Consider the following 13383-nt stretch of genomic DNA (forward strand, 5'->3'; position numbering starts at 1 on the left):
AGTTGTGGCAAGTGTTAGCACTGCTGTTCAGTCTTTGCTATTAGAACACAGGAGAATGAACCAGCCTGCATCTTTTGTTGCATAGGTAACCGAACCATTTGCTGGCTTTTACGTAGTTTTAAAAAAGGCATTTCAGGCCCTTTGAAAAAAAAATAAAGTGAAAAAAGCTTTAGCTTACTAAGATCTCTAATATAAAGTACCCTAATAACTAGCCAGGGGTTCACACTTGAGCAACAGGTAATGCCAAGATACAGGCCATTAGTTATTTATGCACATAGTGATACCATCGTATGTAAAAAGTGCCTGGCTGGTACTGAAAAAGAGCTACTTCAGGCCCTTTCAGAAGGCGCTGAACTTTATGAGCTTTCATCATAGATAATGTGATGCCAAGCAAGTTGGCTCCATTTTTCATTCAAAAAAATAGCTATCTTGTCTCTCCAGTGTAGTTTTCAATATAGCTAGTTGCTACCTTAACATCTGAGCAATACTTAGAATTTTCTTGGCAGTGAGGGAAGTATTTGTCAAATGGCAGTGTCACACGAGAACTTCTCATCTTTATAATTTATCATCCCTGTGGTGCACAGGACACACAAAATAGGTTTTTTCAGATTTTACTCTAAGAAAATTAATAAATATGGCAATGTATCAACACCTTGACATTACCAGAAGAATTACAACCTGCCACAGTTCCCAACCTTTACAAGGGAAAAGTTAGGGAGTGGAGATTAGTTAGGTTTTAATCCACACTGATATTTTAAGTGCTCCAAACTTAATACTCAACTTTATACTGGTTTTCTTGTTAAGAAAATCTTTATGCCCGTAGTGTAGTAACTATCTCTAAATATTAAAATAGTTCCTATCCATTAACTTTAAAACAAATCATCCCAATTATACCAAGACTTTACACTAAACTACCTAAAAATTTCAAGCCCCAGGGATACTGCTGAAACACTAAACAGAACTTTATTAGCTTCACCAAACTGAAGTTTTTGTCTTTTTCCTGTCAAGATCTGAAGCCAGTTAACACACACAAAAAATTGTTCCCATTCTCAACATCTTATGAAACTGGTAGTTGTCATGACACAGCCACTAAAGTTACAAGAGCTTCCTTGAGGCAGAATTCACTTTTAATTGGATCACTTACTAGCAACAGATGTTGACAGTTGTCATGCTGTAGCCATAAGCGGAAACATCCATGTAAGGATACTGCCTTGTTCCTCTTGACTAAAAACTTCGATTTTTACAATAATGGCCTTTCTATTGAGGTCCTCCACCTGACTTAGAAAACTGAGAAATTGAGATTTATGATCACTTTAACTGCATGTGCCTTGCTTTGAAAAACTATCTCGTTTAACCCAACATTCTGGAAGTAAACTTAATTTTTCTGCATTTATATATACAACATCCCCTGAGAACACCATTCAATAAAAACTTGCTTTCATCAAATCATTAACCTATTTATAAACAAAGTAATTTTAAAGGGAAAAACTCTGCCAGACTTTAGATTTGTTTAAATGGTGTTGCTAAGTTACTACTGGAAAAGTTAAAATATGTATGTAACAAATTCTTAAGTGAAAGCCATTTAACTAATATTTAAAACCTCTGCAATTATTAGTTTATTAGTATCATCCAGGACTCAGATGTTCAGTATTCCTCCTGAAATTACATAAACAAATGCAAATGGAAAGAATCCAAGTCAAAATTATATAACAAAACAGCACTCCATCACAAAAGCGTGTAAAATTACAAGAACGCTATTTTAAAACACTGGCACTTTAAGAGAACGATAATCTCAAAAAACCACAAAATTGCCAAATTGTTCCCTAAACTGCTATGTCGATAAACATGAGTCTAATGAATGGGTTAGAGTTTTGTAAAGAGAAATCAAATTCAAATCAGGTAACTCATACTAAAATACAGTTTTAAGTGTCTTCTTCCTTCAGGTCTATTTGACTTATATAAAGGAGCAAACTAGAATATAGAAAATACACCTGATTTTAAATGTGGCATACATTTTATAAGCTGGCCCAATTAATTAAAAATACCTTTAATGAAAGTCAAGTTTCCTAAGAAATCTATATTCAGATAAATAGGAGAAGACATTTACAGCCAGCCCCCCCCCTTTTTTTTCCAGAGCCTTTGCTGGGACTAATGTCAACAAAAAATTTAATATGGCAGTCTTGTATTTTAAGCTCACGCTTTTGGGGATACATTCTCAGGTCTTCTTTAATGTGGGAACTGCAAATATAACTGCCATTACATGGTAATGGGAGTTAAAGAATGTAGAGTCCTCAAGTAAAGATTAGAACATACTTTTCTCTTAGTCCTTCAAGGACAGACTTTTCAAAATGTTTGATTCTACTAATCCCATGCTGTGACTAGACTGGTTACTCTTCACTTTTAAACGTGACTGGGCTATGTGAGATCTGGTATCAATTGATCAAGATTTGAGTTTCAGTTATGGATGAAAACTGTCTCAATTCAACTTTTATTACCCTCATCATGAGTATGCAGGGTGCAGACAAAAGCTTTTTTTTATCAGCTAACTATATGAAAAGATAAACACTGTAATAATCCATGTGATCCAAAATGGGCAAAAGCAAAAGACTAGCTTCCCCTCAAGAAGAAGTATTTCAGACCTATGAAAAGGACAACAATACTAATAAAAAAAATTGTATTTACTTAGAAGCATTCAGAATGTCAACAAAACAGCTGCAACTTTTTTTTTTTTTTTTTGCAATTACAGAGTGGTATTCAGTTAACAGAACAACAATTATTTCGTAGAAGCTGCATCAGAGACAACTGAAGATGAAAAACTACCATCCCCATATATAACTAATTTGTGCTGTGCACCAACAAGAACCTGCTTTAAGTTTCCATGCCAATTTACAACCCCCATACTGTACCAGGCAAGGTTAGTGGCTATTGAAAATACCACCAGGACAGGGCTATCTAAAGACACATTCGGTAGTGTGTTAACTATACAAAAAAAGACACTGTACAGTTTAAAAACAAATCTTACACAGCCTTACATTTCAATTTTTTTCTTTAAAAGGAGTGAGTTGTGTACAGGGGGGTTAAATGCTTTATAGACAAGAAAAAAAAAACTGCGCTAGAACCAACTTATTCATCATCATCATCTTCTTCTTCATCTTCATCTTCTTCATCTTCCTCCTCCTCCTCATCCTCTTCATCTTCCTCATCCTCCTCCTCTTCCTTCTTTTTCTTGCTCTTTTCAGCCTTGACGACTCCCTTTTTTGCAGCATCAGGCTTTCCTTTAGCTCGGTATGCAGCAATATCCTTCCAAAACAACAGCAGGAGAAAGTGGAAGGAAAGACAAAACAGTTAAGTAAAGGGAGAACTAAAAATAACACTGAACTTGACCAAAACTTCATGAAAAGTCAAGACCCCAATTACATGAAAATATTACATATCTATAGACTCACCCTGACTCCATACATAAGGACTGAAGAATATGCATATAAAAACACTAGGAAATAACTGCAATTAATAATGCATAACCTACAGAATGACATGATCTAAATTTGCAATGTTATGCCTCACTGAAGTACAATTATGTACCACATCTTAACTTTAGCTTTATTAAAACTAGAATGCAGTCTTTGATTAAAGGGTAGACACTGCCACCTTCTGAATGCAAAACAGCATTCTACAGGTTTCTATCAGACCCTAATCCATAGTAGAAAATTTTGTCTTAAAAACAACAGAAAAGGTAATTTGCTAGTAAGCATGCAATCAGGTTAAGAAACATCTAGCAACCAACATTTTCCCAGACACCTAAATAAGCTAAAATTCAACTTAATACTCCAATTAAAAGTATAGAAGCCAAATTTTTTTATCAATTTATATAGATCAAGAGACTTCCAACTTTTAACTAAGTTGGGATTTTTTTCTTGTTATCTAAAGGAGGCAAGAGAAATGTTTCAGGGTAGCTTTATGAAGGATATAGTCTTTATTACTTTCCCCAGACTGTTTTAATAAATGTGTCTGATCATTTAAAGTAATCATTTGACTCAAAGGGACTACCAGAATCTCCACAAATTTGAAGGTATCAGAGAGTAATATAAGCTGCTTAAGTGTATGGCCTTTGCACCCAAGTGTTTTAAAAAAAAAAAAAGTATAACAATTTATTTGATCTTCTGTACTCTTTGAATGATGGAAAAGAATGAAGACTATAGCCAGTCAATGGCACACTGAATGTAGCTGTTTATCTAAAAACTGCATTACATCCCAAACTTTTAGAAAACCACAAGAAAACAGAAAACTGAGATGAGGTACCAACTATAATCTAACACCTGGCATACCCTTTCATTGTTACACTGAGCAAATCCATACTTACCTTTTCATATTTTTCCTTCAGCTTAGCAGCCTTCTTTTCATAAGGCTGCTTGTCATCTGCAGCAGTGTTATTCCACATTTCTCCCAGTTTCTTTGCAACATCACCAATGGATAGGCCTGGATGTTCTCCTTTGATTTTTGGGCGATACTCAGAACAAAACAAGAAAAAGGCCGAACTAAAAAGATAAATTTAATTTTAGGATTTTAAGTTGACTATCAAATGTGTATCGTACTATTACATAAAAGCTGCTTCTAATTTCTACCTGATACCGGACAGGGTGCAAATGTTGTATCTAAACAGTCTTCATAACCAAAGCTTAACTTAGAGCTATTTAAACTAGTTGAAGATGCACTAATTATCCTAAACTATTTCGAGTAATTGGGGTTTCTCAAAAAATGTAAAAATAAAATAAAATAAAGTTACATTTAGGAGATGTATCAAGTGAAGGAGGCAAGGGTCTTAATTCAAATGCTATGGCTAAACCTCCCATTTGATAGGAATTTTACTTACAATATACCAATGTGAACTACTTACCAGCTAAGAAACTTTGATCATACACTCCAAACCCACAAGGTGGCTTGCTTAAAACTTCTATCTTAATCTACTGCAAAACCCTCCCTGAAAATAAAAACAGGCGAGGTACTTACGGAGGCCTCTTGGGTGCATTGGGATCCTTGAACTTCTTTTTTGTTTCCCCTTTAGGGGGAATATAAGTTTTCATTTCTCTTTCATAACGGGCCTTGTCAGCCTTTGCCATGTCTTCAAATTTTCCTTTCTCTTTAGCAGACATGGTCTACAAAAGAATTGTTTGTAAACTTAAGTCAACAGAAAATTTTAGTAAATTGTCCTCAAATATTAAAATGACTAAAATCAGTATCTTTTATCATTTATTCAGCAGTCTGTTCTAATATCACTACTCATATTATGCAAATAGCACCTAGTTTAAGAAATCTTAATTTGGATTTAACCTTTAAAAAAATTATCTCCTCAGTAATTTCCAAGCCCCCTTACCTTCCACCTTTCTGAGCACTTCTTAGAAAACTCTGAGAAGTTGACTGAAGCATCTGGGTGCTTCTTCTTGTGTTCCTCCCGGCAAGTTTGCACAAAGAATGCATATGATGACATTTTGCCTCTCGGCTTCTTAGGATCTCCTTTGCCCATGGTTAATTATTTTCTAAAAAGAGATAAAGTGAATGTTTGATATTAGCAATGAAATTATAGCATTTTCAGAGCATTTTAACTTCCTGGGGTGTGAATGAAAACCCAAGCATTGGTTATTTAACGGTAGTGACTTTAACCTCCTATAACACTAAAGAAGAAAATGGCAGTGATAGCCAATTCCTACAAGAGGCTATGCCAAGCAAACAAAACAGAACAAAACAAAAAACCCCAACAAACACCCAAAACGGTCCTTCAGGGAACTCAAAAAAAGTGTAGACACAATGGTATCCTCATACAGTATTCTTTACTTATCTGCTTTATATCTGTTCTGAATGAATACTAACCGGTCATTTAAAAACTTTTTAAATGTACAAAACCAAAAAACCATTTTTGATCAACCAAACCAAAGCCCACAAAACCAATGCTGCCGATTCGTGGATCTGCACCACATAAAAAATAAACAGGTAACAGCCCCAAGTGAACAGATTCTTTCCAAATTACGGGCCTAAATCACCGTCTACCTGAAGTTTTCTCAATGAGGGCTTTAAAAATACGCTCTCTGCACAAAACTTTGCAGGGAGGAGTAGAAAGCTCCAACGCTCGGACCCAGACTGGGGGGGTGGCGGTGGTATTTGTACGGCTGCCACCGCGAGGCAGCCTCGTTTCCTATCGGTTTGGCCCCGAGATGTATTTCAGTTCTGACTAAACACGTCCGGTCTGAAGTTTCTTCGAGTAAACAAGGATGAGGGACAAAAGCCACTCCTGCTCGTTGCTCTGCCTGCCCCCCCCCAAACCAGGAGAGTATTTTCTTTTTTTTTTTAATCTATGAAAAGTCGGGGCGCCGCGCGAGGCGGGCTCCGCACACCTTCCCGCCACTCGGCCCCCACCCCCAGAACTTCGGTAGCGGCGGGGCGGCAGAAGAAACGCGGGACCGCGGCCCGGCCTCCAGGCCCCGGCCCGCCCGCGCCGGGCCGCCACGTGCGTCCGCCCGCCCGGCCGCCCCGCCGCCGGCGCAGGCCCCGCAGGCCTCCCCCATTTTGTCAGCTTGGCGGAGGGAGAAGCCCCGCTCGAAATGGGGGCTGGCTCCGCCCGCGGCCGCCGGGGCCGGCGCGCACGGAATGGCCGCTGCGCGTCTTCCCCGCCTGCGCCGCCGCCGCCGCCGCCGCCGCGAGGGCGAGCGCGAGCGAGAATATGGCTCCTTCCCTTTGTGTGTGTATGTGTGTGAGTGTGTGTGTGAGTGTGAGCGCAGGCGGGCGGGGTGCGCGCCGCGCTCTGGCGCACACACTCGGCCATTACAGCCGGGGGGAGGGGCGGGGGGCGCGCGGGCCCGGACCCTCCCCCCTCCCGGCCCGCGGGGGAGGGGGTCGCCCCGGGAGGCGCCCACCGGTCCGCCGCTCCCCGTCCCCCTCCGCGCGGGCTCGCGCGCCCCGGCCGCCCCCGCACGGAGAACGCGGGGCTGGGAAGAGAGGAAAAAAAAAGTTGCCTCGGAACTGCTGCGCCCAGCTCCCCCGCCCGCTCCCGCCCGCCTTGTTTTCTCTCCAGCCAGCAGCGCCGGGCCGAGTCAGCCATGTTCCAGCGAGCGCAGCGGCGCCGCCCCCCCCGCCGCCGAGCCGCCGCCGCCACCGCCGCCGCCGCGCCCGGGCACAGGCCGGCGGGCCCGGCCCCGCGCCGCCGCCCCCGGCCCACCGCGCCGCCTCGCCCGCAGCGCCCGTCCGCCCGCCCGCCCGCGCTCGCCGCCGGCGCCCGTCTCTCTGCGGCGGCCAATGCAGCCCGTGAAGCGCCGCCGCCTGCCCGCCTGCCCGCCCGCCCGCCTGCCTGCCCTCCCGCCGCCGGCCCCGCCGCCCGCCGCTCCCCGCGCACGCCGGCCGCCCCAACATTCGGCCCGGGGGCTGAAAACACGTTAAAAAAATTTTTTTTAATTAAAAAATATTTTTTTGCGCCAGTCAGCGCGGACGCCGCCGGGGGTGGAAACTCGCGGGGCTCGGGGTTCGCAGCGCCTCAGGCAGCCTGTGGGCCGGGGTTCCGGCGCGGGGCAGGGCTCCCGGCGCCCGAGAAGAGGCTCGCTCCGTGCGCAGTTCCCCCCACGGTCCCCCCTCATTTGCCTTTGTGTGGATCCTGACCCGCCGGCTCCCGGCCGCGGGGATCCGGCCACCGCGCGGGGTGGGGAGCTGCCGGAGGCGCTCTCCCCGCCGCGGCGCTGCCCCAGACTCACCCTCAGCGAGGCACAGAGTCGCCCAGTGCCCGTCTGGCTCTCACTTGCCCCGGCGCTGTCTCTATGGAGCTCAATGTACTGCAATGGCTGTGAGAGCGGGAGCCAGACGCAGCCTCCTCACTCTCTCCGCTCTGTAACATTACTCTCCAGCCAGCGCGGCTCCTATTGGCTACCGCCAACTCACGGGGCTCGCTCATTGGCCCGATACCTCCCATTGTCCTGACCAGAGCCCGTTTGCTATTGGCTGTCTCCGGGGACACGTCATCAAGGATTGAAACAGCGCGCAAATCTGAATGTGTGTGTATGCCGGGCAAAGAGGCTGAGGCGGGAGAGGCAGAGGCAGAGGCAGCAGCTGCTACGGGAAAGCAGAGCTCTATGGTGTATGTGTGCATGTGTCTAACCCAAGCCAGCCCCACACCGGAGCGGCCGCCGGAGCGAAAAGGGCCTGACTTTTCCACAAGTGTCTCCAACTCCTCAGGCAAAAGAGACACTCACAGGCCTCCCCCCCCCTTCTTACCCCAAACTCACTTCCAAAGCCATTGAGATAAGAGACCCCAGAATTTTAACAGACCTTCAAAAGTGAGGGCGACAGTATGAGATCACGTCCCCTGAAAATTGGGGTATCGGCTAGTGCAGAGGGGCGAAGACAGCCAAGATTCGAGCCCCTCAACAGCATACGGTTGCATTACACTTTAGATCTCTGGAAAGGCAGGGCTTTTTCTATAACAAAGTGACACGATCCAGTCAGCCGGTTTTAAAATACCCCTTTTCTGGGCTCATAACCCGTAACGTCAAGCTTGCCGAGCAGCTGAAATCTTGACTCCCTGAACAGGCATTCAGTTTCACTCTTTTTCTTGGTTTGATCGAGTTTCACAGCATGTCTAGAACTTTTTATTTAAATACAAAGCACTGTCTTAACTTCCTGGAAATCAAATAATTAATCCATGTAATTAAAGCACAGCTACTTCGTCTTGATATGGGGCACTCTAGCAGGAAATGTTTGTGAGGGCCTGCTAGAATTAGCAAATTCATTAGAGACCACATTTTTAACTGTTTGGCTATTTTATTTGACTTGGTGTGGATTACTGTTATAATCAAACGAATCCTTGTGATGCTATCTTTCCCTCCCATCACACCACTTAGTGCATCCATGTAACTGCTCTAGGATTACAGCAGTTGTAGGTATATTGTTACCCCAAGGATTAGATGCAGGCAGAGAGTGCATATGCCCAAATCCACAGGCTGTGGTTTCTCTAACTCACCAAGCTGGCTGGTATTAATAGGCATACTTATTATGTCTGTAAAGAAAATGTACTAGCTCTAATGGCCAGTTCAGCTCTATCAGTCTTTTATGAACCTATTATCTATTCCTCCTGAGCCTAAGCAGACCACACCCCTATTCAGTTATAACAGACTTCCCCTTTTTCACTCTCTACTGGTGTATTTATACACTTCTAAATCCACCAGCCAATTCCTCCCAATGTAATAGATCAAAGTTAAAATTAATCATTTTTATGTTAATTTCATTTCTTACAGCCACTTCAAGCATCCATAACCTAATGTATTTACTCCTATTTATTAAACTGTTTGAGAATAGGCTCAGATAACCTTTCCTCACCTATGGTTTTAATGCTTACTCCTTTTCTTAAAAAAAATACACGACTGGTCTCAGGGATTATAGTCTCGTTGAATGGACAATGCGTGACATCTGCATGTGAAAATGAGTATAATATTAAAGAATATGTAAACTAGTATAATGTACGTGCAGTAATTAAAAAGTAAACATCTAAAGTTAACTTTTCTACTGTTATTTTCGTACATATTGACTCTTGTCTATTTCCTCTATGAATCAAATTTTGCTCTCTATTCAAATTTAGACATTTGCTTCAATTCTGCTTTACATTCTCAGTGCCTATATTGCAAAATAGTCATAAAAATTGTTGACATTTTAAATGGCATCCACGATATCAAAATTTGACTATTATTTGAAGATACCATCATCAATATTTTTCAGGAGCAATGGTGGATTTGCACTGTCCCAACCACACACTTTTACCAGTTTTCTTAAACAGCTTACTCCTGCCAGGCTAAGTTCATGGTGACAGAGCCACAGGAAAGCAACGGGCCCACACAGGTTTCCACTTAAGCAGAGTGGTATAGTAAGTAATAGGCACTGGATTTAAATAGACCTGGGTTCAAATCCCAGCTATGCTACTCAGCTGTATAATTCTGTGTTTTTTTAACCACTTTGTGCTTCAAGTCGCTCAACTATAAAATGGAGGTGATTACTGGGTTGTTGTAAAGATTAAACTTTTTTTTTCAAAGGTTTCAATGTCATGTTGATCCCTTCAAACCCATGACTTAGAAAAACATCAAGTGCAATTAAACTTGAGTTTTTCTTGATTATTTTAATTTTATATGAGGGCAGTGGTTGCAAATATAATTAAGCTTTTTTTTCTAAAGACTCAACACTAATTTTCATCCATTCTAGTGATGATGCCTTTATATACTCCCAAGTGTAACAGAAGCCATGTCAGAGAGAAGAATATAAAAAGCTCCACTTAGGCATAACATTTCTCATATTTGTTTTTCCACAACTTAGGAAGGGTAAAACATAAAAAGAAAGGAAACTTTTAAATAAACCTACAAACTTCTAGCTCTAGTTCTGTAACCTTGATGTTCACTTATTCATGATGTTAGACCCCTTCCTTCTTCAACATGAGTCATTGGCCAGAAATTTTTAGCATATATTTTACTTTAGAGTTATTGGGTATTTTATTCTAAATTACAAAGATAACTAATTCTAAAATCCTGAACACTCTCTCCTTACCTGATTTAGCTAATTGATTTACAGATTTTCATTAATATAGTTTACATCCTTCCTGAAGCCTGCCTCAATCTCCTATAGGATAGATGAAATGCTTCTTTTCTGTGACCCCATACTATTCTGTACATTAATTACCATGCTCACAAGTGTACTATCCCATTCTGTGTCTGCTTGTCCTACTGTACTGCATCCCTTTAAAGCAGGGACCCTAGCTTATCTTTGTATCCCAAGCACCTAGCAAGCACTGAATAAAGTCTGTGGAATAAATGAATTAACAGCTGAAAGAGTACTTACTGCAAATTATTGTTTTAATCTTCTTCTTCCATCTTTGGAGATAAGCATTTGGGTGTCTCTAAATCAGAAGGCAGGAAAATAGAATAGTAAGTAATAAGTAAATATTAGGTTACTAAGATGAGGATAGGTGCCAATTGCATCTTATTCTTATACCTTAAAAGGGGGAAGGTGGGGTTGGGGGACTGGAGGGCATCTTGAATTTAGGCAGATGCATACATTTTTAGCATTTATAGCAGTTTCCAACTAGGCCAAGGACATTCCTTGTTGGATACTGTGAACAATGGCAAGCCAAATAAGAATTTATCACAGACAACTGCAAGAATGTCTACCCAAAGGTTGCTTCTAACAGGCCTTTGAAGCTTAACTCTAATGTAAATATATATTTTTTTATATAAAAGTATATATTAAAATATATATAATATACACATTACATTTTATAATATATTGTATATTATAATAGATTTATATAATTATTATTCTTATATATAAATATATATTTATATAGAAATATATATTTTATTATATATTTATATAATCACATAAATATATATTTATAAATATATAAGTATATTTATATAAATATATGTGTATAATAATACATAAAATTTATATAAATATATGCATATATACATATATAATTTTATATACATATATAGTTTTATACACACACACACGCACACACATATATAAGTAAGATGGGGCTGCTAAGTTTTTGGCTGAAGGATACTGATTCCTTCCCAATGGAATAAGTCCTAAATTCAAGCTATGTGAATTCTCCTGTCTCTCCTTCTTGAAAAGGTTCAGGTTGTGAAAAAGAGTAGAAACAGTAAACCAAAATGTCTGATGAGGTCAACCATACTACGGATCATACATACTTAAAGCCTTTTTTCTCCCCGCCCAAGGGTGCTACAAATAAAGGAGAGAGGAATTCAGGAAAAGAAGAGACAGGTTTGTGAAGTCTGGACCACAAGTTAGGACACTGAGTTCCAAGCCTCCCAAGCCCCCACGCAGGGACTTTTAGGTAGCCCCTAAGGTCTGTGCTCCATTTCCACAACTCTTGGGACTATTGATACTTTATCTAAGCTGAAAGGCTGTTACAGGATAGGCACAAAGCAAGACCAGAGGTGGAGGGCAGAGAGGCGGTGCTGTATCTGTCAGGGTGCAGAGAAGGGGGACCTGGTCTGGAGTTGCTTAAGTGCTTCTGCCCCCAGCCAGAGTTTTGTCTGAATGTGGTTTGCACGTGGGCAAACAATGGCTTCAGCTCTGGGCTGCACTGAGGGCCGAGGAAGAAAGAACAGTCGTGAAACTGATATATACCAGAAATATCTCTAGAATTGAAATATTTCACTGGTGAATAAGGAGGAGATATCATACCTTTTCTTAATAAATTCTCTGCCTAGTGAAAGAACGGTATACCTGAAGAGGGGAAAACTTATTAGTAAAACTTTATATGAAATGATGATCTAGTTCAAAAAAGATCACTATTGGAGATCTTGATCTCAAGAAACACATCCACAGACCAACTTCTGCGGCTGTATCAAAAGCATCATAAACCTTAAGAATAAATGTTTTAGTACCCTATGAGATTGGCTATAAGCAAAAAGAGGGATGACAGCAAGTGTGGGTAAGGATGTGGGGAAATTGGAAACATCATGTACGGCTGGGGTGAGTGTGTAAAATGGTGCGGCTTGCTCAGAAAGCAGTCTGACAGGACTTCCAAAGGTTAAACACAGAATGACCATATGATCCAGCAATCCCCACTCCTAGTTATGTATCCAAGCGAGACAAAAACACGTCCACACAAAAACTTGCACATGAACGTTCACAGCAGCCTTATTTGTAATAATCAAAAAGTGGAAACAATCAAATACCCCTCAACTGGTGAATGGATAAATGAAATGTGGTCATCTATACAGCTCGATATTATCAGGGACAGAGGGGAACGAAGGACTGACTTGTGCTACAGTATGGAGGAACCTTGGAAACATGAGGCTAAGTGAAAAAAGCCAGAGACAAAAGGCCACATATTGTACAACTCCATCCACGTGAAACACCCAGAATGCAGAAATTTTATAAAGATGGAAAGTAGATTAGTGGTAGCCAGGAGTTGGGAGTTGGAGGGAAGGGGAGTGACTGTTAATGGTTATGGGAACAAAAATGTTCTAAAATCAGATTATAGTAATGGTTGCATAACCCTGTGAATATGCCAACCATCACTGAATTGTGAGTTATAGCTCCATAAAGCTATTTTTTTTTTTTAAAAAAAGCAATAAACGTTTGAGGAGTGGATTTGGTTAACCAAACAAACGTAGAGGGGATGACAGAATACTACCTACTAGCTAATTTTACCCGGTCCTTCCCTGCTGCTGCCCCCGCTATCGAACACCTTTTGAAAATGGTGGCTTTCCTCTTCAGTAGATGGAAATTTCATCTATTATTGGAGTTACAGATTATATGCTTACCATGTACTTTTGCTACAAAATAATGTTAAGAGCATTTTCCAGGGGTACCTTGGGAGGTTTTTTTTCT

At 41.4% G+C, this 13383-nt stretch overlaps 1 protein-coding gene across 3 annotated transcripts; it reads right to left on the reverse strand.

The window, feature by feature from the left end:
- Positions 1 to 1592: 1592 nt before the first annotated feature.
- On the reverse strand, positions 1593 to 10872 carry HMGB1 (high mobility group box 1). 3 transcript variants are annotated; one of them, XM_044249538.1, is made up of 5 exons: positions 10855 to 10872; positions 5372 to 5534; positions 5008 to 5153; positions 4361 to 4535; positions 1593 to 3300 (listed from the first exon to the last, which is right to left on the reverse strand). In XM_044249538.1, exons 2-5 carry the CDS (start codon positions 5519 to 5521, stop codon positions 3124 to 3126), a joined length of 648 nt encoding a protein of 215 aa, XP_044105473.1. In that variant the 5' UTR covers positions 5522 to 5534; positions 10855 to 10872; the 3' UTR covers positions 1593 to 3123. The 3 variants fall into 3 exon arrangements, with proteins under 3 accessions (XP_044105473.1, XP_044105471.1, XP_044105472.1); XM_044249536.1 differs by lacking the exon at positions 10855 to 10872 and adding an exon at positions 7734 to 7886; XM_044249537.1 differs by lacking the exon at positions 10855 to 10872 and adding an exon at positions 6043 to 6277.
- Between the last annotated feature and the right edge of the window lie 2511 nt (positions 10873 to 13383).

This window comes from Neovison vison, chromosome 5, assembly GCF_020171115.1.
Source record: "Neovison vison isolate M4711 chromosome 5, ASM_NN_V1, whole genome shotgun sequence".
Classification (NCBI taxonomy): Eukaryota; Metazoa; Chordata; class Mammalia; order Carnivora; family Mustelidae; genus Neogale; species Neogale vison.

Excerpts from the sequence above, each read along its gene's own strand:
- HMGB1 (XM_044249538.1), bottom strand. The coding sequence starts at position 5,521 with ATGGGCAAAGGAGATCCTAAGAAGCCGAGAGGCAAAATGTCATCATAT. Across the intron at positions 5,154-5,371 it reads AGTGCTCAGAAAGGTGGAAG|ACCATGTCTGCTAAAGAGAA; the intron begins GTAAGGGGGCTT and ends ATTCTTTTGTAG. Across the intron at positions 3,301-4,360 it reads TGAAGGAAAAATATGAAAAG|GATATTGCTGCATACCGAGC; the intron begins GTAAGTATGGAT and ends TTGTTTTGGAAG.